At 56.2% G+C, this 22,326-nt stretch overlaps 9 protein-coding genes across 9 annotated transcripts; 5 read left to right on the top strand and 4 right to left on the bottom strand.

Moving 5' to 3' along the window:
* Positions 1-228: 228 nt before the first annotated feature.
* BAUCODRAFT_545615 (uncharacterized protein) lies at positions 229-2,705 on the bottom strand. The gene has a single exon (XM_007680077.1). The coding sequence runs from the start codon at positions 2,554-2,556 to the stop codon at positions 427-429; it is 2,130 nt and encodes a 709-aa protein (XP_007678267.1). The 5' UTR covers positions 2,557-2,705; the 3' UTR covers positions 229-426.
* Positions 2,706-2,854: 149 nt separating this feature from the next.
* BAUCODRAFT_73871 (uncharacterized protein) lies at positions 2,855-6,943 on the bottom strand (the record flags this gene model as incomplete). Its single annotated transcript, XM_007680017.1, has 2 exons — positions 2,855-4,368; positions 4,411-6,943. The coding sequence occupies 2 exons, from the start codon at positions 6,941-6,943 to the stop codon at positions 2,855-2,857; spliced, it is 4,047 nt and encodes a 1,348-aa protein (XP_007678207.1).
* Positions 6,944-8,116: 1,173 nt separating this feature from the next.
* Positions 8,117-8,896, top strand: BAUCODRAFT_545363 (uncharacterized protein). The gene has a single exon (XM_007680076.1). The coding sequence runs from the start codon at positions 8,287-8,289 to the stop codon at positions 8,716-8,718; it is 432 nt and encodes a 143-aa protein (XP_007678266.1). The 5' UTR covers positions 8,117-8,286; the 3' UTR covers positions 8,719-8,896.
* Positions 8,897-9,843: 947 nt separating this feature from the next.
* On the top strand, positions 9,844-12,724 carry BAUCODRAFT_111155 (uncharacterized protein; the record flags this gene model as incomplete). Its single annotated transcript, XM_007680075.1, has 2 exons — positions 9,844-10,966; positions 11,009-12,724. The coding sequence occupies 2 exons, from the start codon at positions 9,844-9,846 to the stop codon at positions 12,325-12,327; spliced, it is 2,442 nt and encodes an 813-aa protein (XP_007678265.1). The 3' UTR covers positions 12,328-12,724.
* A 582-nt stretch (positions 12,725-13,306) lies between these two features.
* BAUCODRAFT_35555 (uncharacterized protein) lies at positions 13,307-14,347 on the bottom strand. The gene is made up of 3 exons (XM_007679796.1): positions 14,098-14,347; positions 13,938-14,023; positions 13,307-13,849 (listed from the first exon to the last, which is right to left on the bottom strand). The coding sequence occupies exons 1-3, from the start codon at positions 14,114-14,116 to the stop codon at positions 13,442-13,444; spliced, it is 513 nt and encodes a 170-aa protein (XP_007677986.1). The 5' UTR covers positions 14,117-14,347; the 3' UTR covers positions 13,307-13,441.
* A 183-nt stretch (positions 14,348-14,530) lies between these two features.
* BAUCODRAFT_48394 (uncharacterized protein) lies at positions 14,531-14,842 on the top strand (the record flags this gene model as incomplete). Its single annotated transcript, XM_007679938.1, has 2 exons — positions 14,531-14,608; positions 14,672-14,842. Coding segments are annotated over 2 exons (249 nt in total), but the record flags the coding sequence as incomplete, so codon positions are not given.
* A 385-nt stretch (positions 14,843-15,227) lies between these two features.
* BAUCODRAFT_73625 (uncharacterized protein) lies at positions 15,228-18,599 on the bottom strand (the record flags this gene model as incomplete). Its single annotated transcript, XM_007680001.1, has 3 exons — positions 15,228-15,430; positions 15,581-16,217; positions 16,401-18,599. 3 exons carry the CDS (start codon positions 18,597-18,599, stop codon positions 15,228-15,230), a joined length of 3,039 nt encoding a protein of 1,012 aa, XP_007678191.1.
* Positions 18,600-19,226: 627 nt separating this feature from the next.
* Positions 19,227-19,997, top strand: BAUCODRAFT_545010 (uncharacterized protein). The gene has a single exon (XM_007680074.1). It carries the CDS (start codon positions 19,471-19,473, stop codon positions 19,750-19,752), a length of 282 nt encoding a protein of 93 aa, XP_007678264.1. The 5' UTR covers positions 19,227-19,470; the 3' UTR covers positions 19,753-19,997.
* A 461-nt stretch (positions 19,998-20,458) lies between these two features.
* On the top strand, positions 20,459-22,094 carry BAUCODRAFT_35544 (uncharacterized protein). The gene is made up of 3 exons (XM_007679795.1): positions 20,459-21,433; positions 21,496-21,557; positions 21,621-22,094. The coding sequence occupies exons 1-3, from the start codon at positions 20,953-20,955 to the stop codon at positions 21,981-21,983; spliced, it is 906 nt and encodes a 301-aa protein (XP_007677985.1). The 5' UTR covers positions 20,459-20,952; the 3' UTR covers positions 21,984-22,094.
* Positions 22,095-22,326: the final 232 nt, after the last annotated feature.

The following is a 22,326-nucleotide window of genomic DNA, read 5'->3' as shown; positions in this document are numbered from 1 at the left end:
TTCTGCCATCTGGAATACATGACGAAGTAAGCGCGCATACCGTCTGCTAGAGTACGTGACAATGATCATATACTATCTCGACATGCCGCAGCCTACATCAGTGCGGCAGCTTGTCCTCATCAGGCAGTCCACCACTCATGTTAACCTCCCGCCGCTTCCGCCTACCCGTCTGGCCTGCTACGGAGCCCTTTCGCTTCCTCCCCGCGGACCGTGACTTCCCCCTCTCACTGTCGAAGAAAGATCCCAATTCCTTCATAGCCTCCTCCACTTCGACATCGGGTACGGGCGGCAATGCCCAAGGCGACTCATAGACGTCTATTGACGACTCCGGCGTTGCTGCTGACGTGCGACTGAAGTAATTCACGGCGCTGGTTGCAGCTCCCTTGACCATGTCGAGAATGCCAGAGGTTCTGCGGCCGACGTTCTTCATCTCATCATCGTCTGCTGAAAGTTAGCTATGCACAGCATTATCATGGCTGATAGCTCACCTCTAGCAAGATCTTCTTCGATTTGCCGACTCATCTCCCGCGCAACAAAAGGTGTTTCGCCGAAAGGGAACAGATTTGGCATGCGCCTGTGCCACACTTCTGTCGCAGGCATCGTTTCGAAGAAAGGATTCTTCCTGTTCGTCGGCTTACCATTCGGTCCTGGGACCATGCGCGGGTTAGCGAACATAACCACGGGACCGCGCCCGGGCGCGGAAGGGCCCCTCGCAGGCTCCACGACAGTCTCTGGTTCGTTCGGAAAGGTGGTCGCCACACGCGGCCGGGCGGGCTTCTCCCGTGCCTGCTTTGGCTTCGCGCTTCCCCTATTTGGTGGTACTGGAGGTTCCGGCGCCTTCTGCCTTGTAGGAGAGTGCCGAGCTGGTGAGAAAGGTGTGTTACCGCCATCCGCCTCAATGGGACGAGCGTTCTCTGGTCCGTTGGGCTTTCGGGGCGATTCGCTTTTCTCACGCTTGCGTTCACCCGGCAGCATGACCATGTCGTGCTCCGTGCCAGCCATGCGCTGTTCTCGCGCGGTCGCAATGTGGCGAAGAGCCTGCTGGAGCTGCGTAGGCGTGCTCCTGGTCGAAGGTGCAGTCTGCGACGTACTGCGTACAGGTGAGTTCGATTGTAGTTCGTATGAGCCGAGCTGCTCTTTGCTTCCGCGCAGCCACGGAGCTGGACTCTTAGAAAGACGCCGCAATGGACTCCTGCTTTCTGTGTTGCTGAGCCACAGAGGCTCTGCTGGGGTACCCCATCTGTCGGACACCTGCTTCATGCGGCCTGTCTGCCCAAACAAGCTCTCGAAAGGACTTCTTGTCGCGCTTTCTGCTGGCCCCGGCGTAAACTCATATGTCGGACTAGGCTGCAGCATTCCGTGCTCCTGCGTATCTTCATATCTCGGACTAGGCTGCAGCGTTCCCCGGATGTGCTCAAGATCCCCAAGATCCAGGGTGCGCGGTTCCTTCCGACCTGGAGATTTCCTCGCTCGCTTACCCGGACTAGCTAATCGGCCGCTTGTCGCTCGACCTGGAAGCCCACTACCTGTGCGGCTACGTGACGGACTCTTCGAGGCACTGCGAACCTTGCTGCCGCTCCGAGAGCTTTTCTTGCGTGGAGACTGCCCGCTCTCATCTTCAATCGATCGTGGTATGTAGATGTGCTCATTGGCCTGCTCGCTCTCATCTTCAACAGATCGAGGTACGTAAATGTCCTCCCTTGCCTGCTCGCTCTCATCTTCAATAGATCGAGGTATGTAGGTGTCCTCCTTTGCCTGCTCGCTCTCACCTTCAATAAATTGAGGTGCGTAAGTGTCGTCTTTTGACTGCTCTAGAGATAGCGGCGGAACAGCTGGCTGCTCTTGTTTCGCGGCCTTTTCATCATCTTTGCGCTTGCTAGCAGTCCTCGTCTTCCTTGCAGGGGACGCTTTCTTCACAATCGTACGCTTCGGCGAGCCTGACATTGCCTTCGCGGCTGCCTTTGGGGCGATGCTTTCCTTCGGTGACGAAGTCCGGCCCTTCATCATCGAGATCTGCTCTGATAACTTGTTGGGGATCGACAACTCGGCATGGGTAGCTGCCGTTGCTGTTTTCTTCGCTGAGTGCGTCTCCGTCGCGGCAGTGGACCTTGCGGACTTTGGCCCTGGCTTCGTTGCTGCCTTCGTTGCTGCCTTCGTTGCTGCCTTCGTAGCTGGCTTCGAGGTATTGGCGCGTGATGAGGCTTTGCTGGGCGATGGTGACTTAGATAGTGCGCCGGCAGCTTTGCTCCTTTTCGCCGACGCGAACCCTCCCGCGGCAGCAGCTGTGATTGGGCTTGGTGTCGCTCTCGTCGCTGACTTTGAAGCTCTGGCTGGCTTTGGTACTGGGGTTACCTTCTTCGGCGGCGGCGGCTTACCCGTTTCGGCGGGCGTCTTCTTCGTCATTACACCGGGAGACGGCGATTTCGAGCGGCCTGTAGCGGCGTCGCTCTTCTTCGGCGACGGCGTGCCTTTCCTGGGCGATCGGCGTAGGGCACTCGTCCAAGCGCCAGGTTTTGCAGTGACTTTCGTTGGACTCGCTTTCTTCTTCGGGCCCATGGTGCTATGATGTCAGTCCTGCAATGTGCAGGCTACTGGAGAAGAAGGTAAGACTTTGGTTTGAACAAAGACATGTTGCGAACGCACGAACGGCGGTGGTTAAGAGGTGGAAGTGTAAACAAACGAAGGGATGCTGTTGCGAAGTGCAATTTCTGCAAAGGAATGCTGCATATGCATCCCTCTCACACACACAAACTCACCTGCTTATGGCTCGATGGGCCACTCGCGCAGCTTGCGGCATAAACATTCTGGCATATATCGCGTCGTGGAACAGCTGTGTGGTGGAAATAACGTACGTTCAGTCGTCCTCGTCATCTACTGCCTGCTTTCGTCGCCCTTGTCGAGCTTTGCGAGGCGCCGTCGTTCTCTTCTTAGCCTTCTGCGGCGCATCCTCTTCCTGACTCATGTCTTCATCAGATACACCTGTCGCTGCGGGTGCGCTTCGTTTCGTAGCTTTGCGCTTCGCCTTCGTGCCTGCCCGGCCGTTGACCGCAGCCTCGCCGTTCTCAGGAAGATCCACAGCGCTCATATCCACAACTGGCGCTCCACCATCCTCTTCACCATCAGCCCGACTTAGTGTTCTCTGAATCTTAGCCCTCTCCGCCATCTTGCCCAAAGCCTTGCCCATACGCTTACTACCGTCCACACGCTTCCGCGGCGCAAATGCCTCGCCTTTGTTATTAGTGCCGGCAGCGCCAATACCGACGCCACCGTCGAAGAAAGCAGTGATGTTCGCTTGCGTGCCCTCATCCGCACGTCTGTTCATGTCTCGTATGACCGGCACAAGAACTTCATCGGTCCGTTCCTGCGACCAGCCTATGGTAGCCATCAGGAACGAGCGCAACGCATCTAGATCCGGCACACCCCACTGGAAGGGTTGAGGGTCTGAGTCCACCTCCGGTGTCTCATAAGCGACGTCGACACGTTTGTCGGGGAAGGCAGGTGGCAAGAAAAGCTTTGTGGCGTTCTTGCGGAACTTCTTGCGGAAAGCGTTGTCCTTGTCAACATCCTTTGGGATAATGTTCATCTGTACGCCATTCCACCAGTCTTTGAAGTCTGACAGGCTCACAAACTCGCCTAGTATCTCGAGCGCTGTGACAGGTCCGACGCTGGGTAGGCCTTCTGTATAGTCGCTGCCTAGCAAGTGGGCGACCGCTATGAGCTTCTGGCGTGTGAGATCGAACTCCTTCTCTAGGTCGGATGATAAGTAGCATTCCACGAACTTGGCCTGGTTGAACATATTCTTGTAGATCCGCGTGCCGCCAAACAAGAAGCAATCGCTGTCGTCGGTGACGATACCATCGACCAGACCAAGCCTAACAAGTTCCGCGCACTGCGCTTCTGCTTCCATAGGTGCGGTAACGTATGGCAGGCCGAATAGTCTCAGCAGTTGCTGGCACTCCGTGACCATGATGTGAGTCACTTCGTCAGCGTCTCTGCGGTCCTTCTTTTGCTGGTTACGAAGCTGCTTAAGCTCTTTCTCATATTCGGCAATGTTCTCTGCCGCGCTTTTGTTGTTCAGCGTAGAAGCGAAGCGAGCGTGCTCTTCGGCTTCTTGCGCGAGAGCTGCTAACATAGCCTCTTCCTCCGGGTCGGAGAAGTCATCGAAGTCTTCGTCGCCTTCGGGGACAGATTGTTGGGCTACCAGGCCAGAGGCGGGTACAGGGCCAGCGTCTGCGTCGTCTACTTCCTCTGCCTCGATAGCTGGATCGGTTGCCCGTCTTTGACTCTTTGCGGACATATCCACATCCTCAAAGTCTGGCGAAGGTGACTTCGCGGGATGCCGTTCATCTGTTGAGCTTTGGAATTGTACTGGTGGTAGCGCTGGAGGCTGAGCTGGGACACGCTCGCCACCAGCGGGTTCGGCGTCGGCAGGTTGCGGCCTCGTTGCAGGACGGTCTTCACGATCACTGTCGCTCCACTCGAGTGTCTCCTCCTCATAAGGTGTCTCGGCGACTGCCCGCTTATCTGGTGCAGTAGGCTCGGACGGTCGTGTAGGCTCTAGGTCTTCATCCCCACTGTCATCCTCTTCTGCAAACGGTCCTCCTCCCGGAGCTTGCTTTGCCATTGGCCTCGCCTGGTCCGGTATCTCGCTGACGGGTGGCTCAACTCTCACCGCATCAGCCATGTCACCCATCCTCAATGCATCGTCTACAGGCTTCCCCGTCAGCTCTTCAGCGATCTGAGCTCCGCCTTGGCGTCTCTCGGTATCATCTCTACCAGTCTCGTCAGCCTCAAGGTCAATAACCTGTCCGTGCTTGAAGCCCTTCGGTCGCTCATCCTCCGCATCAACATCAATCACCTCGCCCGTCTCCTGCCTCCGCAGCGTAGCATCATCTCGGCTTTGGAACCGGAACTGCTTATTGAACTCTTTCGCGCGCTCCCTGTCCTCCCGCTCAAGCTCACTCTGCTTCTGTAGCCCATCATCCAAATTCCCGGAGAACCAAGGCGGCAGCGGTTCCACCTTCTTCGCTTCTCTTTCAGCCTCCGCAGCCTTGTCGAACCCTGCCTTCTCGAAGCCACCCGCGGCTTCCTCGGTACGCTGCTGCATCTTCTTTTTGCCCAGCAAGCTGCTGCCTAGATCGAGCGATTCAAAGGGTAGCGGCCCACTGAAGCCTGTTTTCTTCGCTGGTGCTTCCGTCCCGTTCGCGGACTTGGGTAGAGCAGCTCTTGACGCCTGAGCAATCTGCCGCTTCGGCGGCGGAGAGGCCTTTCGCTTGCCACGCCGTGATTCCGCCAGTGCGGCTTGGAGATCCATACTGTCTTCTGCCTCGCTCCCATCGTCATTATCAGGCTTCGGTACTGGCACGCCGAAGCTGGTGATCTCGTGACTCTCTGGCGCGACACCATGCGCACGCTTGTTGAGAATGTTTGCAATCGCTCTGGCGCTGCCCTTGGGCACTGGTCTTGCTTCTTCGGCTGCGCGCTGCTTGAAGGCTTCATACCAGTCCTCGCGAGCTTTTGCATCGTCGTCCGTATTGCCATCAGCTTGCGAGCCATCTTGCTCCTGTTCCATCGACATGGCGATGGCGCGGCGGAGCTCTTCGTCCTCTTCTACTTCGGCGCTTTCGTCTGGAGCTTCACCGAACAGTTCAGCATTGCCGTCAACCTCCTCCCAGCTCTCCTCGCCTTCATCGACGGGTACATCAGCTACAAAGAGCGAGTCTGGGTCTTCCGTTGGAACAGGACGATCCGCTCTCCGCTTATTCGTGCGCTGTCGTGACTCGTGGGACGCTTGCCTCTGCTTTGCTCGAGCGCTATCATCTTCACTGTCGAGCTTTCTACGCTTCGGAAGTCTGTTCAGCCCCTCAATAGGCACATCCTCAAAGCCTTCCTCTTCACTATCGCTGCTCTCCGTCTTCGCCACCGGGACCGGCTTATCAAGGTCAATCGCAGTCTCCTGCTTCCTACCCTCGTCGCTAATCACACCAAGAGCCCAACCACCTTCAACACCGTCGTTCTTCACAAGCACATACTCTCGTGCCTTCTCGCCAGCAACACGGGTGCTGCCGCTTTGGTACCGTATGTCGCCGTCGTTGATGTTCATCAAGCGCGTCGTAAGCTCATTACGTTCCTTGACCCGCTCGATTTGAAACTTCGAGAAAGCCATCCGGTCCGGGAACATGGAGTCGAGCTGCTCCTTGCTGTGACCCATACGCAGCCGCGACCGTAAGCGCGCTGCGTTGAGGATGTTGTAGCGGTCTGACGCCGGCAAAGACGTGAAGAAAGGGCTGTCATAGTCAATCTTGGAGAAGTCGTACACGTTGATATCCTCACCGCTCTCGAACTGCTTCGCATACGCTTCGAGATCGGCCAGGCTCATCACTCTTGGATCGTTCGGTCCGCCCATCTCGTTCATACTGACATCAAGTTCTGGTAGGTGGTATGCATCTCTCTTCCTGAACTTGCGGTTCTGCTGCCTCTCCTGCGCACTCATCTGGATCTCGTCCACATACACCAAGCCTTCGTCGGGCACTTCATCCTCTTGCGGTGCTTGGTCCCGCTCCGCCTTCCGCTTCTGCTCGTCCTCTTCCGCTCGCCGCTGCATCTGCACCGCCAGCAGCTTGCCTGCCGTACGTACTGCGTCATCTCGTCGTCCTTCTCGTCGCCTTTTACGGGCGGTGATAGTGGCGCGCTTCAAGGCCGGTGCTCCGCCATCGAAGACAAACACCGGCTTGATGCCGTAGAAGAGCAGCTTACATATTCGCCTGAAGAAGCCGACAACGTGGCTGTTGCGCAGGGCATTTCCTTCCTTATCGCGCACGGCTTTGAGAAATTGGTAGATCCAGATGGAGGCGTCTACGGCCAGCCGCTTGCGGTTCAGTGTCTCGATCTTGATGGGCCGCGCGCAGGGCTGTAGGATCTGCCACAGTCCTGTCACACCCATCCTCCACCGACCTGCCCATCAACGAACGATGTCGAGAGTTCGCGAAGTTGCACATCGTATGAGACAGTGGCATAAGGCATTCACATGAATCATATGCGGGGTGACGTCGAAGAAGCGCGCTAAAGGTCCGCCGCACGTGACTTTCAATGTTCGAATTGGTCTTTCGTGTACGGCTCCATAGATCACTGACTATCCTGAGCACATCTACAGTCTGGTCATAGCGAGCCGGTGCTGAAGTGACAGACTAACGCGCACGTACGGAGGCTGAGTAATTACTGTCTCTTGGTCGCAGAAGCGATCCCTCTCCCAACCTTCCGGCCAAGCCGCGAACGCCGTCGAACTACCGCCAGACCATAACGTTGGTCAAACAGACTTCATCGACGACTACATCAACCTCGGCTGCAGCCGTCATGCGATTGCGGTCAAAGCCAAGGCCCGTTTCGAGCGTCACTCCCTTTGCCCGTCTGACCGTGGCGGTTCCCACCATGCGGTCTTGCTTACGCTCATCTGTAGCAACATTGACCGCTCCACCATCCCCGTTCGAGCCGTAAATGAGCGTTGCGCAACAACAAGCGTAAGAGAGTCGTTACTTTTTACCAATTTCTCGTCGGGGTCGGCACAGATCATGACATTTCGAGGTCAGTATTGATCCCGAGATTATGCTTTACTAGCCATCACAATCCATGGTTGTCCTACTCGAACAGTCAAGCTGGCGCGCAGACTACTCTCAGAGCAGAACACTCTCACCGCACCCCACGAGATGCAGTGAAGCAAGTTATCTAGCTCGTTTGGAGCAGCAAGTAGCTAGGCTGGACTCCTGCATGCAAAGAGCTCTCCCCCACGCCGGAAGAACTGCGGTTGACGGCAGTTGCGAACGTTTGGAGAGTTTGCACAGGATGCACGCGTGGCAGCGAGCATGCAAGCATGTGAGAAGCTTATCTTGGGAAATGCAGAACATCTCGCGACGGGACGTATATGCATGTACAGTACACGGGAGGAGCTGAGCTGGACGGTGGGGAAATAGGGGATAGGGTAGACGGGCCTGCTCGATCAGGTGTTCATGAAGAAGGATGACTTAGGTGCTTCTCATGCGCAAGCCTCGAACATGCGCCATCGCCGTTGGGTTTGCGGAGATGCATCGTCGCTGCGGACGTACCTATGTATAGGTGGGTAGTCAAGCAACAGTGAGATCCGGTCGAAGCCACGGGGCCGAGACCGCCGTAGTCTTGCATACCGTGAGGCGAAAGATCAGAAATCGCATGTACGAGAGGCGGAGTGGGATTCGCGTCGGCAATTATGAGTGAAGGTGCGAAAAGGGGCTGAGAGCTGCTGACAAGAGCGCAATGGGAAACGAAAATGGTTTGACGCATTCACCGACTTTGCGGCGCTCGTCTGCTAGACGGTCGCTTGGTGAAAGCTTGCAAAGCTACCGCTGTTTGGCGCTATACATTCGAGTGCAAATCGGCGGTAACGGACGACGCCTTTGCCAGCGCGCCACTAACACGACACAGACCGTGCAGAAGCTCTTGCACCAGTCCTCCCGTCGGTATTACAGTATTGATTGTTATAGGTTAACGGTGCAAGATGCAGGAAAAGCTCCTCGTGCGCATCTCCACTGCGGCGTCGGCCTGGCGGGGGGTGATGGTAATTCGCGCACTTGCATGAGGGACTGTACATGTACCTTACGATGGCTCTGCGCGCGGCTACACGGGCAAAAGCGTGTGAAATTGTCAGAGCTCCGCATGCGGGCGTTCGATGAAGTTACGCGCCATTGAACAATGAGGTTTGATGAAGGGGTATGGGGGCTCGGACAACCCAAACGGAATGACAACACGTTAGAAGAAGATCGGTGGCCGGTGGTCGGTGTGGTGATGAATCAGTTTGTACCGCAGTGAGCAACACCGCGCTGTTCCTGTTGGCGGGTGAGCGCCTCTAATTTTCCGAAGGGTCAGAAAGGCAGGTGTGATGACGTACGGGCCATTGCCGGGAGTGAACGGAGGCGCGGGAATCAAGAATGGCAGACATGGAACGGTTATCGCGCCTGCGTCACGTTCAACTGCAATCCTGCTGCTGTACTGTACTTGCCTCGTCAGCTTATTGCTCGTTGTGCGTTGCTGTAGCTTCAGCAGACACTACTCGCTGCAGGTGCGCGCTGGCGAAGGCTGCTTGTTGCATGTGATCGCGCGCCTGCCTCGATCGCTGGCTTTCCGGCTTTTTAGTTTCAGGCTTGCCGACTGTTTGACCGCCCGAAGCCGTTTCCGGACAAGTGCGAGAAGCTGGAACGTGCCTCGAGCACTGACCTGACGGTAGCACCCACACCAAATTTGACTGGCAAAACGCCCGCACCAAACACCAACACCTTCACCTTCACCTTCACCTCCTCTTCGGTGCGCACTCGACGCGTCTGCAGTCCAGCAGTGACTTGCTGGAGAAGGCGAGAGAAAGGCGTGCGAGAAGCGACGAAAGCAGATCATCCGCGTTGCCGACAGTTGATTTGCAATCGCCAAGACCCTCGAGTCCCCGACTCCGACTCGACTCGATCCGCCACAGAAACGACGACTGAGCCACATCCTGTGTGAGGGTTCAGGTTCGGTAGCGCTTTCTCACCCTCTCCATCAGCGCCATTCACCACCCCTACTCGGCCCTATTCCTGTCACCAACACTTGCCAGTCTGACGCTCACTCCTACATCCACCCTACGACACTGAGACAATACCAGCTTTTGCGACAGCATTGTCTTCAATAGCGACACTTCGCGACAGCCACACTCAACCATGAACTGCACCCGGTTATAACACTGGTAGGCCCTTTGGGTCGCGCAACTTGCGCACTTCCACCAGAAGCGAGTACGAACACAATTGATTGCCGAAGCGTTTTCGCAACACCACACCAACCGCCACAATGGTCTTCTGGAAGACAGCAGCACAACCTGCGCCTGCCGCATCCGGAGCGGCAAGCGCCGCTCTCGACCACAGCGAAGAACTTCTCGCGGAGGTTGACGAGCCTCCAGACGATCGCAAGAACAGCGCTATATGGTCGCCGCCTAAATTGACCGAGGCTCATATGAAGTCCGCAAAGCAACTGGCATATTCACGCCGCGAGTCCCTGTTGACGCGACAACTGCATTCCGAGACGGAACATAGCGATGAAGACCACTCGCCTCAGCCACCGCGTGCGCTGAGCACACAGTCAATCTGGAGCACGACGTCGACTGCCGAGCTGACGAGCGATGACGGCAAGAGCATGCCGAGTCCGGCCATTAGTCCTCCCCTGCCACCGACCGAGGTATACAATGCGCTGCCTGTCAATGAGAAGCCGCTGGACAAGAAGGTCACAGTCGTAGGCGAGGAAGGGAAAGAAGTCAGGACGGAGCAGTCGGTCGAGGCCACGCTGGGTCGCAAGCGGTGCATCATGTTTGCTTGTCGCGGCAAGGATGAAGCGAAGCCGAAGCCACCATCTCCCACCACAGCGCCGGCGCCGGCCCCAGCATCAGTGCTCGTGCCTCTCGCCGACGCACCGCCGAAGCGCAAGTGTGCTATCAAGTTTGCCTGTCCGACTCGCACCGCATCCGACACTAAGCCCACGGAGCCCACGCCGGCAAAGCGTACTGTCAGCCCACCTCCACCGCAGCGAAAGGCATCATCACACAGGACTGAGCTCGCCAAGGTCCACCGTGGCTCCGACAGTACCGTCACGCATGGGTCACCGAGGTCTGCGCGGAGAAGTCCAGCAATTACCACCACCGTGCCCACGCCGACGACTGCCGAAGGTGCAAAGCCGCCAACAATGCGGACAGTATCGCATGACTCGGATGAGGCTGGCAGGGAGGCGACGCGCTTCCACGAGTTTGCTAGCAGCGAAGATGAGCCGGAAGAGTGGGTGCAGGAGTCGACATGCCACCGTAGCCGCTTGACGATCGATGACACGCTCAAGAAGGAGAGTGTGATTCGCAAGGCCTGCGAGGAGGTTGAGGAGGAGGTTTTGGAGGAGGACGAAGAGGCGGAGCAAGAAGGCGAAGATGGAGGTGCCAATGATGTGGATGAAGGCGTCGAAGATGAAGATGAAGACGAAGCAGACTTGGGAGTCGACGACGAAGACGCGGAGTCCGATCATTCCGACGCCGGCTTTCACTCTGACGATGAAGATGGCTTTGCTGCTTCGGACTCGGAAGGCGAGGGCAGCGACTACGAGTGGTGGAAGCCTGGAGGCTCCACAGCCGCCACATCCATTGAGCACCTTGACCGTCTCAGCGCGCAAGCGAGACCGGTGCACGATGAGTCGGCCTCCTCGATGAACTCGCTCAGCTCCGGGCAGATGTCACCGCGTATGCGCAAGCACAAAAGGGGAAAGGGCGTTCGTGGACATGCCAGATCTCAAGCCATCCCCATCCACCGGACGTCATTGGATGTGGAAGACGCGAACGAACTTCCCGACTCCACCGATTTCGTCTGCGGCACGCTCGACGAAGACCGTCCGCTGGAGCAAGCCTACCTCAACCGTGTCAAGGAGAAGGAGGCTGCCAAGCACAAGGCTCGGCCACAAGATATCGACCCTACCTTCCCCACTTCCGACCCGGAGATGGACGAAGAGGATGACGAGGACCTCGAGGATCCGGAAGAGAGCGCGGAGGAGGAGAACATGATGCATGGCGAGATGGACGAACTCGACGAAAGCAACACGCTCCGTCGCCGTTCCCCGCTCCGCCAGAAGAGAGGTCGAAGCGGCACCAACCGCTCCCCGCCGCCACCGGTCAAGTATCACTCACCGCCCCCGCCCACCAAGCGGCCGAGTAGAATGCACTCCCCGCCTCCACCCCTCGTCAAGCGCAACACCGCTCGCTCCCCACCACCCCGCAAACTCTTCGGCCAATCTCCCAAACGCGCCCGCTCTCCCGCGCCCATCAACCGCACCACATCGCCTCCCAACAGCCGCCGCCCCTCACCAACCCGACCCATGCCCCTCAGCAAATTCCCCGGCGTCCTAGCCGCCCGCCCACAATTAACCCGCACCGCCTCTCTCCCCCGCGGCGGCGGCTTCCTCCTGAGCCGGTTGGGACAGAAACAATTCCATACCGGTGAAGCGGACGCCGACTCCGACTCAAACCCGCGTTCCCAGGCCGTCTCCAACGACGACGACACCAATCAAGCTCTCCCCCGCCGCGGCGCAATCGACATTGTCAAAGGCTTAGAAAAGAAACGCCAGCGCCGCAAGGAGAAAATGTGGCAGAAACTCTGCGCCAAGAAGGGGGAGAAGGGTGAGAAGGTGTATAAGGTCAAGCCGGGCAAAGGGTGTGAGAAGATGAGGGAGGTGGGATTGGAGTTGCAGCGGTATAGGGGTGGTACTGGGACGGGGACGGGGACGGGCGGGCATATTCTGTCTTACTGATCTATTTATCCCTCGGTCCATTGGTTGATGGGGTGATGGGTCTGCGAAGAATATCTGATTCGTATGTTTTGAGGAACGGCTGAGTGGGAGCAACGGCGCCGCTGTGGCAAACACCACCACGGCACTTTCACGAGCTTTCCCTCTTTCTGCTATGGAGGGTCTATGGTCCAACATGGGAAAAGGAGGGCTCGTCTGGTCGCTGTTGCTCTTTGCTGCTCGCTGATCCTACTTTCTTTTGGGTTGGGATGATTGATTGATTGATTGATTGATACATTGACGGCGTCAAGGGCGGATTGTATATATCGGTTTTAGCGTTCTAGCATTGGCGGCAGGGTTCGGTGGTTGAATTAGTGAGATACCTGGGTTTTGAATGCGAGAGCTTTGTACAGACTTGCCTATTCGTTCGCTCTTCTCTTCACTCTCCTCTTCCCGCGATCTCACTCGTATGCTCTCTAGGCACAGGGTCTATCGATTCTGTCTCTTCGCTGAAAGGTGCCAGTGTAATTCTGAGTAACATGCCCAGTTAACGCTACGCAGGTGCGTCACGCCGTACTGGCGGCCAGAAGGACAACTCGTCGGGTGTTTCAAGGCTTCTCCACCATGCGGCTCGCATGCAAGCTTGTCCGCGTGGACTAAGATTGTGATGGAAGAGATATCGTATGCGATGGCCAAGGTGGCATGATGCGATGCGATGATTGCATAGTATAGCGTATCTTGCTGTCTGTTCCCTGCAGCAAAAATCTACCCACTTACTCACCCTCCGACATGAAACCGAAGAAGACGACGGACGCCTCAACACCATGACCGCCTGCCCTTAGCATAGCTAGCCGGTCTTTCCCGCCGCACGCGACCAGTCATGCCTGTTCGTCTCGTTCAGGAAGCGAGGCGAGTTCAGGTGAGTTCCCCACTGGGGATCTTCCGCTTCCACCTTTCCCATCCGGTCTTTCTGGTCTAGACGTACTGTGATAGCCACCTGATACCCTCTCCGTACCCTTGTCGCATGACGACGGAGCACATGAAGATCTCAATGGGTCGGATGTTGTCGAGGGGGACTTTGCCCTTGCCGGCTAGAAAAACACGAAACCCGCATTAGCACAACCCCACTCAACTCAACTCAACCCACACCCCTTTCCCCCCTCCCTCTTCCTCTTCCATACGGTGGGTAATACTCACTCGTCTGCCAAAGCCCCAACTCATGCCTCAACTGCTCCTCGCTCACCGCGCCGGGATGATCAATCTTATTCCCCAGGATCAAAAACGGCGTCTTCGCCAGATCCTCCATGCTCAACAACGCGTCCAGCTCCGCCTTGCTCTCCCCGAACCGCTCCGGGTCCTTGGCGTCGACGAGGAACACGATCCCGCTCACTTCGGGGAAGTAGTCTTTCCACAGCCGTCGCGCTTGTTGGTGCCCGCCGAGGTCGAAGGTGGTGAAGCGCACGGTGCCGATGGAGAGTTCCTCGGAGGTGGGGTGCAGGGTGGGTTGCAATATGGCTACGCGGTCGTTTTTGAGCATGTGGAGGAGCTAGAATAATTTTTCGTCATAAGTCAGTAGGTGGAAGAGGGTTAGGGTGGACGGAAGCGATATGGCTCGGTTGGGTGGGCATTCGTACAGTAGTTTTGCCGGCATTGTCGAGGCCGAGGAAGAGGAGTTTGGCGTGCTTGTTGGCGAGGCCGAGTTGGGCTAGCAGGTCCCAGACTGTATGTTGAAGGAGTCCATGTCAGGCATATTGTTCATTGTTCATATTCATCATGCTTCGGTCGTTCGCTTACACCAGTCGATGATCCACATGTTGATCGCTTTCCCGCTCGCTTACGTTCTCTCCTCTTTCCTGTTGAAATGATTCAGCGTAAGGTGTAACTGGCTTTGAAACACGATATGTGGGAGTCGAAGAGACGATATGAGTTTCCGATTGGGAAGCCGTCACGTGTCGAGAAAGGTCGAAAGTGACGATGGCGGGATACCTCACGGTTGGCCAGAAGTGCGCCACGTTTCCGCATGTGAGCGACTCATGGCTTCACGCAAGTAATGAACAGCTGGTCGAGCAGAGGGACAAGACTACATTTGCCGAAAAGGGAAGGCACGTACTGAGGCGGAAGCAAGAAGGCAAAGCCAAGGCAATGGCACAGAACAACAACCTCGTATGCTCAAGCACGTTCTGCGACATTGTGTGATACATCTTAACTGACATGTGACTGCCAGCTCGACAAAGCCGTGGGCGCCTCAATGCTCATCGTCGCCTCGGCCGTCTTCCTCTACTACACCATTTGGACGCTCTTACTAGTACGCTCTGCCCCATACTCTCATCAACAATATATCCAATCCTATACTGACCATTGGGAACAGCCCTTCGTGGACTCCGACCATCCCCTGCAATCTCTCTTCCCACCCCGAGTCTGGGCGATCCGCATACCAGTCATCCTCCTCCTACTCGGCGGCGCGGTCGTAGGGAGTTTCTTGAGCGTCGTCATGATCAGGAGTAACCGGAAGAAAGCGCTCAAGGCGAAGCAGAAAGCGCAGGAGAAGGATGCGGCGAAGAAGCAGTCGTAGACTAAGCGTGTGCTCAGGGGCAGCATTAGCGATGGCGTATGGTGCACGACTTTATAATTGAAAGGAGGGAGATGGGTGCATCTGGTACAGTGTACATGCATGTTACGGCCGGGAGTCGGTCTCGTTACTCGTGTTCTTCATCACTCCGGCTGAAACGCCGCCATTCCACGCTATGCAAAGCATCTGCCCAAATAAATCCTTTGGGATGGGCTCATAGCCTCATCACTCAAACGAAGGGAAGACGCCGACGTTGCCCATGCCGCCAAACAGCAGCTGGAGCAACTGCGCATGTGGGACCTAACTCAGCCCGTCAGCACAATAACTTTCCACCAAGCTCTGTCGCCAGTATTCCTCAAGTAGCAAGCACCGCGCCACCCCACCCTCGGCTCAGCATGAACATCAACGAACGGAGTTCACGCACCGTCAGATAAGAATCCTGATTCCCGCCCTGCCGCTCCACATCATTCTTGTTCATAATCCGATACGCATCATGCATCCTCTTCCGACTCGGCAGACCCGTAGGCGCGACGTATTCATCATCCTCATCATCCTCCTCTTCCATATCGCGGGTGAAAGGAGTCGCAGCAGGCATAGCAGGTTCGGATGTCACGGCCTCGCCCTCGGCACCACCACCGGCAGCCCCCCTCGACCGCCTTCCAACCCTCCTTCCCATCCTCAACGGCCACGCCAACGACGAAAACTCACTCTCATCATGGGCACTAACCCCATCTCCCCTCCTCGCCTTCGCCCGCGCTCTTCCATCGGGGCTAAAGATCTTAATCGTATGATCGATGCCACTAACCGCCAACACCGTCTCAAACGGGTGTCCCTGCACCACATTCACCACCTCCCCGTCACCCTCTAGCACGTTAACCAACTCCGCCGTCTTGCGGTCCCAGAGGAAGAAATTCCCGTCGTCAGATCCGGAGACGACGAACTCGTCGTCTAGGCCGAAGAAATTCACGTCTTTGACTGTGCGGACGTTGCAGTGCCCGCGGTAGACGCGTGTGCTCGGGTGGCAGGGGACGCTGAGTTCGACTTTTTCTTTGCGCCGCCGCCGTTCGAAGGCGGAGGTGAACATGAAGTGGGGGAGGGCGTGGAGGTTGGGGACGCCGTCGATTTCGTCGGGTTCGGAGGAGTCTTCGTCGTCATGGTTTTCCACATCATTATCGTCTTCGTCGTCTTCGTCGTCGTCGTCATTATCGTCTTCAAGCATGGCTGTGTCTTCGTCATCATCATCATCGTTCATAACGTAGGTTTCATCATCATCATCGCCCGCCGGCTCAACGGTGGCCGGTCGGGCGTGCCCTTCTTCCATTTCCGTAAGCACGTCGGAGGGCTCCTCAGCCTCTCCACGCGCGTCGTCCCGCTCCTTCTGTCTCGCTTCCTGAGCAGCAGCAGATACGTCCTCAGCACTCGCACCACCAACTAATCCTCCATCAGCATCCAGCATCTCCACATCCCGAATCGGCTCATCCTCCTCCTCCCCAACTACATCCTCTAATCTCCGCTCCTCCGTCTCTACTTCTCTCACCACCCTCCCAACTCCACCAAACGCCCGGTCCACGAAGATGAAGTTGACGCCCTCCGCAGCGTTCAACAACACACCCCTTGCAACCTTCAGGCCCCAGAAACCCATCGCCACCGTCCGGTCCTGCGCTTGGATCCGCTCCGAACCCTCCGCAAGCACCACAGCCGAAGACAAGTCAGCAAACGGAATCCTCACGGCCGCCGCGAACGCGAGCACGGCAGCTTTCTCCGAAGGAAATACTCGTCGGTTCTCGTCCGTTTCGAACCGGTTAGCCTCCACGTTCACAATAGGTTTGTCGCTTGCGATACGCAGCAAGTACGGGATTAAATACTCATCGATCGCTTCCGTGGTAGCCTCATGGTGGGGTATAGGGAGCCGTTGCGCTCCCTTGAAGTCCAGGGGCATCGAAGCGGGACGTGTGAAGCCATCAATGAGGCGACCTATGCCTGATTCAAGCCAGAGCAGAATTGCTTTCAGGAAGTCGTAGCCGAACTGCTCTTGACGTTCAAGGGGTAGGTCGTTAGTGCGTACCTCCACCGATGTGAAGTGACCCAGCAACGGACTCGGTGTGGAGGAAGCGGTGCGGAGTCTGCCGCCGAGCACACGAGCTACAGTGCCAGAAGCTTGGACGAAGCGGCGCGTGCTCTCGCGATGGGAGCGGAGTGTCCTTTCTACGACTACCATCTCCGCAGACGGCTCCATGGGGTATCGCCACTCACGCAGGACTTCGTCGATGTCGGCCATGATGCTTGCCGCTTCGCCTAGTGCGGTCGTGAACTGCGCTGTGGCATCCTTGCCTTCTTCCCTCGCACCGAAGAGTGCCGAGCGTATCTTGACCGTCGTAGTAGCGATGCGTTGCGCCTCTCGTTGCTTCTCGGTAAGTGCATGCAAGCCAGACCGCGTTTGGCTTGGTAACGGTATGTCTTCGCTCTGCCCATTCTGGTACCGTACTCGAAGCGCTGCACCTTCCTGCTCGGTACGAGAGCGAGAGGAGCCTCGAGTGGCGACATTTTGCTGGCCTGTGGATTGGCTGCTGAGGTTACTCCTCTTCCGCTTCCGATCCTTGCTCTCCTTCACCCTCGCACTGGCTCCAGCCTTCGTGGTTGCTGCTGCCGCGTCGCCTTCCGTAGCATCAGGACTGCGTACGAGGTCGAACGAATAGATGTGATCACCACTCCAGCTTACCACCATTTCATCCGGCCGAGCATCGCTGATCTTCAGTGCCGTAATATGCCCGTTCTCCGTCCTACCCATCCTTTGCTGGCCTTTCGGTGCGAACTTCCGTACACACTGTGTAGCCTGCCGCATCAACTCCTGATCTTCCGCGCTCATGCTGCGCAACGGAGAGAGCGGCTTGCCAGCTTCCCGTAACCGATCGCGACCAGTCATTCTCCGGTCATGCAGAAAGGCATGGAGGTGCGCTCCACCCAACGCTATGTAATGAGGTTGAGATGGCGAGCAGGAAATGCTATTCAGATCCAGGTTGTACCGTTTGTACGATATCAGCGGAGGTGGCACAGAGCTGTCGGGTTCCGTTGAATGCCTTGACCTCGGTGGAGGATACGCAGACGACGGTTGCCGTAGGTCCCACTGCCGTACCTCGCCGTCCTCGGAGCAAGTTAGGAAGAGATGCGGGCTCGACTCTGTAACGATCCTTTTGACTCTGTCCCCATGGCTTCGGTAGACGCGGCAGTCCGTATCTCCATCGCTGAGGTACCGTACCCCGTTGTAGATGGTGTTCCTACCTCTCCTCCGCCCCTCACTCGCAAAAGCCGATGCCGCACTTGCCTCCCTCGACTGCCCAGCATACTCCAGGTCGAAGACTCTAACCTCGCCATCTCCAGCCGCTGTAATCACCGTCCGGTCATTGTGGTGAGGCATGAACTTGACGGAGAAGATGTTCTGCGTATGCCCCGTCGCCACTGTAGTTGTGAGTTGGAACTGACTGGTCGATGTGGACGGTTGGTAGGTGTGGATGTTGAGGTGCTGGTCATCGCTTCCAGACGCAAGCAGCTTGCCTGACTTCGACCAGGACAGGGCATTGACGCATCCTGAATGTCCGTCAAGCTCGTTGACAATGTCCAAGTCTGCTATGAGCCGTCTGTCGCTGTATAGCTTGCGGTATGATCGGCTGCGGACGGCTTGGTCGCGGAGCTCGCGGGCGTAGATGTTACTGCTAAGATGGTCCTTCATGATGACGGTAAGAGGTCGCGTAAGACTTGACTGATCGGAGGGATCTGCACATATGATAATTGCGAGAGTGGAGTAGATTGATGGGCTCAAATGAGCCCTCAACTAAGGCCTCGGTTGAAGTTTGCGGCTAAGGCAGGTCAAGATGAAAGAGACGGTCTTACTGGGAGGTGGCAATGTTGGTTAGGGGGGGACTATGTCGACCGCCGTCTGCCCGCAGAAGACAGTGTGGGGTGCGAACTGTCTTCACGCAGAGCATGTCATATATCCGTCGTACATGTAGCTTGAGAGTATGTCATGGCGCACGGACTAACTGGCTCGAGCTTCGCTTGCATGTGAATGCCAACCTGAACCATCGAACATCAAGCTCTGCCAGCTCAGAGTAGGAAATTGTTGACCCGCCACGGTGATACTGGACTTGGTTGTGCGCGGCCGATAGATTGTTGGGAGCGGTCGGAGTCCGGACGAGCAGGTCAATCATGGCGATGAGTTTGTCCACGTTAACGATGAGCATCACTGACCAATTTCTAGGCATGGATCAGGCCGTTGAAGCTTAAGCTGTACTGACCGTTGCCAGACTACAGCGGTCGACGGTTGAGGCTTCATAGATACCGTCGATATGCTCAACACACTTTCTACTGTTGCTCTGATTCCCAGATTCGCTCGTGGCACTGCACTCCAGCTACGGCTGTGCAGGCAGTAGAAGCTGCACTACTACCAGGCATTGACTTGACTTCGACAACAGTTTTGGTGGTCATCCCCCGGTACGAGAATGCCACGGTCCTCAAAAGCTTGGAACCTGCTATTCAGACCTTATTACGCTTTGGGCATCTTATTGCCGAAATCGCTAGCCCGCGCTTATTAGCTCCCTCCTATGGCACTTGCGACAAACTGCAAAGTGGAAAGCACTCATATTGTTTCGAACCTGATCCGGTTCCTCAGCGCCGGAATGCCGTCGACTTGGACTTCGATGACATCCCCATTGTCCAAGAAGGTCTTCGGATCGCGAAAGTACCCAACCCCAGCCGGCGTGCCCGTCATGACGGCTGTAAAAGCAGGAATCGTTGTACCTGTTCTGGTTCAGCTGTACAGTAATGATCTCCACGGACATACGCCGTACCTTGGCTCATATGGCTCAGTATCTGCGCTGGGCTGAAGATCATGTCATCGCCCAAGACCGTATGCTGGACCTGGTGACCATTGATTCTTGTGGACAGTGCCAGCGCTCCAATATCCGGCACCGTCGATGAATGTCGGAGTATAGGACCGATGGGAGCAAACTTGTCGAATGCCTTGGCGAAGAAGAACTGTCCAGACTGGCGCTCCTTCGCCTGGTGCATGCGACAGGTGATATCGTTGCCGACAGTGTAGCCCAAAATGTATGACTGAGCTTCTGCGACTGAAACGTTTTTGCATTCTCTCGACGTCACGAACACAAACTCGCCCTGTCCGGCCGGGTTAGAATATGCTCACAGCACTGCTGCGCCATGACGTACCTCGGAGTCCAAAGTCTCTGCACAAAAGGCACTAATGGGTATATCTTCGTTGGGATCAGCTAACGCTGCACTTGGCTTAACCCATACCGCAGGGTCCTGAGTGGTAGACATCTGATGAAACACATTTAGCAGGTCTCCCGCTGTCTTTCTTTACAGGAACGAATCCCAGCTTACGGAAGCCTCGTCGGCATGCGATTTGTAGTTCAAGCCGACGCAGTATATCGGAATGTCCGTCCGCGGCAATGGACTCAGGATCTTCGAAATCGTCAATGGGAGACTTCGAGCATGCGTCCACCACTCCGCTAGACTCACCTTCGATACCACAACTTTCTTCCCATTCTCACCCTTTTGCAGGTCATCGAACGACTCGAACGCGAGAAGTTCATCGTTGGTGGCAGGTATCTGCTCCACGCCTGCATCAAGGTTGGCGAAATAAATCTTCGAGTCGCTACTTTCAAAGCGGACCAAGCTGGTGAAAGGAGCCATGGTCGAAACTGCTTGAGATGCAGGACACGCTTCATCCCGGTCATGTCTCACTCTTATAGTACGTAGGAAGCTCGTGCCACTGGTTCCTGAGTTTGTGTGATAGAGTAAGCTACTGGCCGAGTCTCTCCGCGGCGTAACTCGGCGTAACTGTTGGACAGGCGCAACGACTTCACGAGTTCCTCCGAGGCGCAATGCAACACTTCTGCGCGTCATAACATACCGCGACGGCGCAATTAAACAAGATTGTCGTTCCATCTATCTATAATTGCGCCGACTTGAGCAGTATAAAAAGATGTGGCACCTTCTCACGTTCCCAGAATTATCAACGATTCCAACGCCAGTAATCCAACTACCATCATCACTGAACTTTCGCCATGCCTGCTCTGCCGATTCCAGATGTCAAGAACGACCCATCAAAGGTCCAACTGGCGAGGTTGGGCTTCTTCATTTTCGAGCATCCCAAGCTGGCCGACTTTGAACGCTTTGCGGAGGACTTTGGCTTCATTGAGGCAGAACGTACAGACAACACCATCTGCTATCGCGGATACGGTCGGGACCCTGTCGTATACGTAGCTGTACAAAGTCCGGACGGCAGACCTCGCTTTCGTGGGCCAGCTTTCGTTGCGAAAGATGCAGATGAGTTCGAGAAGGCTGCTCGATTGCCGGGTGCATCTCCGGTCAAGCAGCTGGACACGCCTGGTGGCGGCAGGATGGTGACGTTCGAGCGGGGGGACGACACCTGGTTTCACGTCGTCCACGGCCAGCAGGAGAGGGTTGTGGACGGGAAGCAGCCACCCACTGCCACCCACGAGACACTGGAGCCGTTTAACGGTCCCTTCGAGAAGCCACGAAGAGGTGGGCAGGTCTGACGGCGTTACCTTGCTCGGGACTGTCATAGCTGACGCAGACATTGCCAGGTCGTTTCCAGCGGTACCATGACGGCCCGGCATTAGTCCATAAGGCTGGCCACTTCGGCTACGTGAGTGTCATCAGAGCTTTACTTTGATACAAGCTCGTGTCATCTGACTGCATTGTGCGATAGGTGTGCCGTCCGTTCGAAGAAGAGCTGAGCTTCTACACCAGCAACTTCAACTTCGTTCATACCGACGTGCTTTTCCACGACAAGTTCACAGACATGGACGTGATGACCTTCATGCATCTCGATCTAGGTCCAGAGTACAGCGATCACCACATTATGTTCTTGCAAAGGGCTATCCCGGAAGTGAAGAAGACTTATGTGCATCACACGAGCTATGAGGTCGCCGATTTCGATACGCAGCTTCTAGGCCACGAACACCTAGCGAAGAACGGCCACCGGAGTGTCTGGGGTGTTGGTCGACATATTCTTGGGTCCCAAATTTTCGGTTCGAGAATCCTCCATCGGTCGAAAGCGGCGACTTGCTGATATCATTCTTATCAGATTACTGGGCTGATCCATCAGGGTGGAAGATTGAGCACTACGCGGATGGTGACGTGGTCAACCAAGAGCATAAGACTGGAAGAGAAGTCGTCGGACCCCTCTCTATCTGGGTGCGTAAGGCCGGTCGCTCGCTCCACGCTTTGCTAACAACTTTTGTAGGGTCCCGAGCTCCCGAAGACGTTCCCAATAGGATCGGAATCGGAGATGAGAGGCGAACTCCTGCAAAGCTTCGGGTAATGGGCAAGGTGTGGCGGTGGTAATGTAGCTGTGCATCTTCGGTAATCTCAATCAGCGAAGCAAATCTTATGCATTTGGGCCTCGCCGTCTC

The sequence above is a fragment of the Baudoinia panamericana genome, assembly GCF_000338955.1.
Source record: "Baudoinia panamericana UAMH 10762 unplaced genomic scaffold BAUCOscaffold_9, whole genome shotgun sequence".
NCBI lineage: Eukaryota > Fungi > Ascomycota > Dothideomycetes > Mycosphaerellales > Teratosphaeriaceae > Baudoinia > Baudoinia panamericana.
Note: the sequence above shows the minus strand (reverse complement) of the source record. Positions and strands in the feature narration are given on the sequence as shown.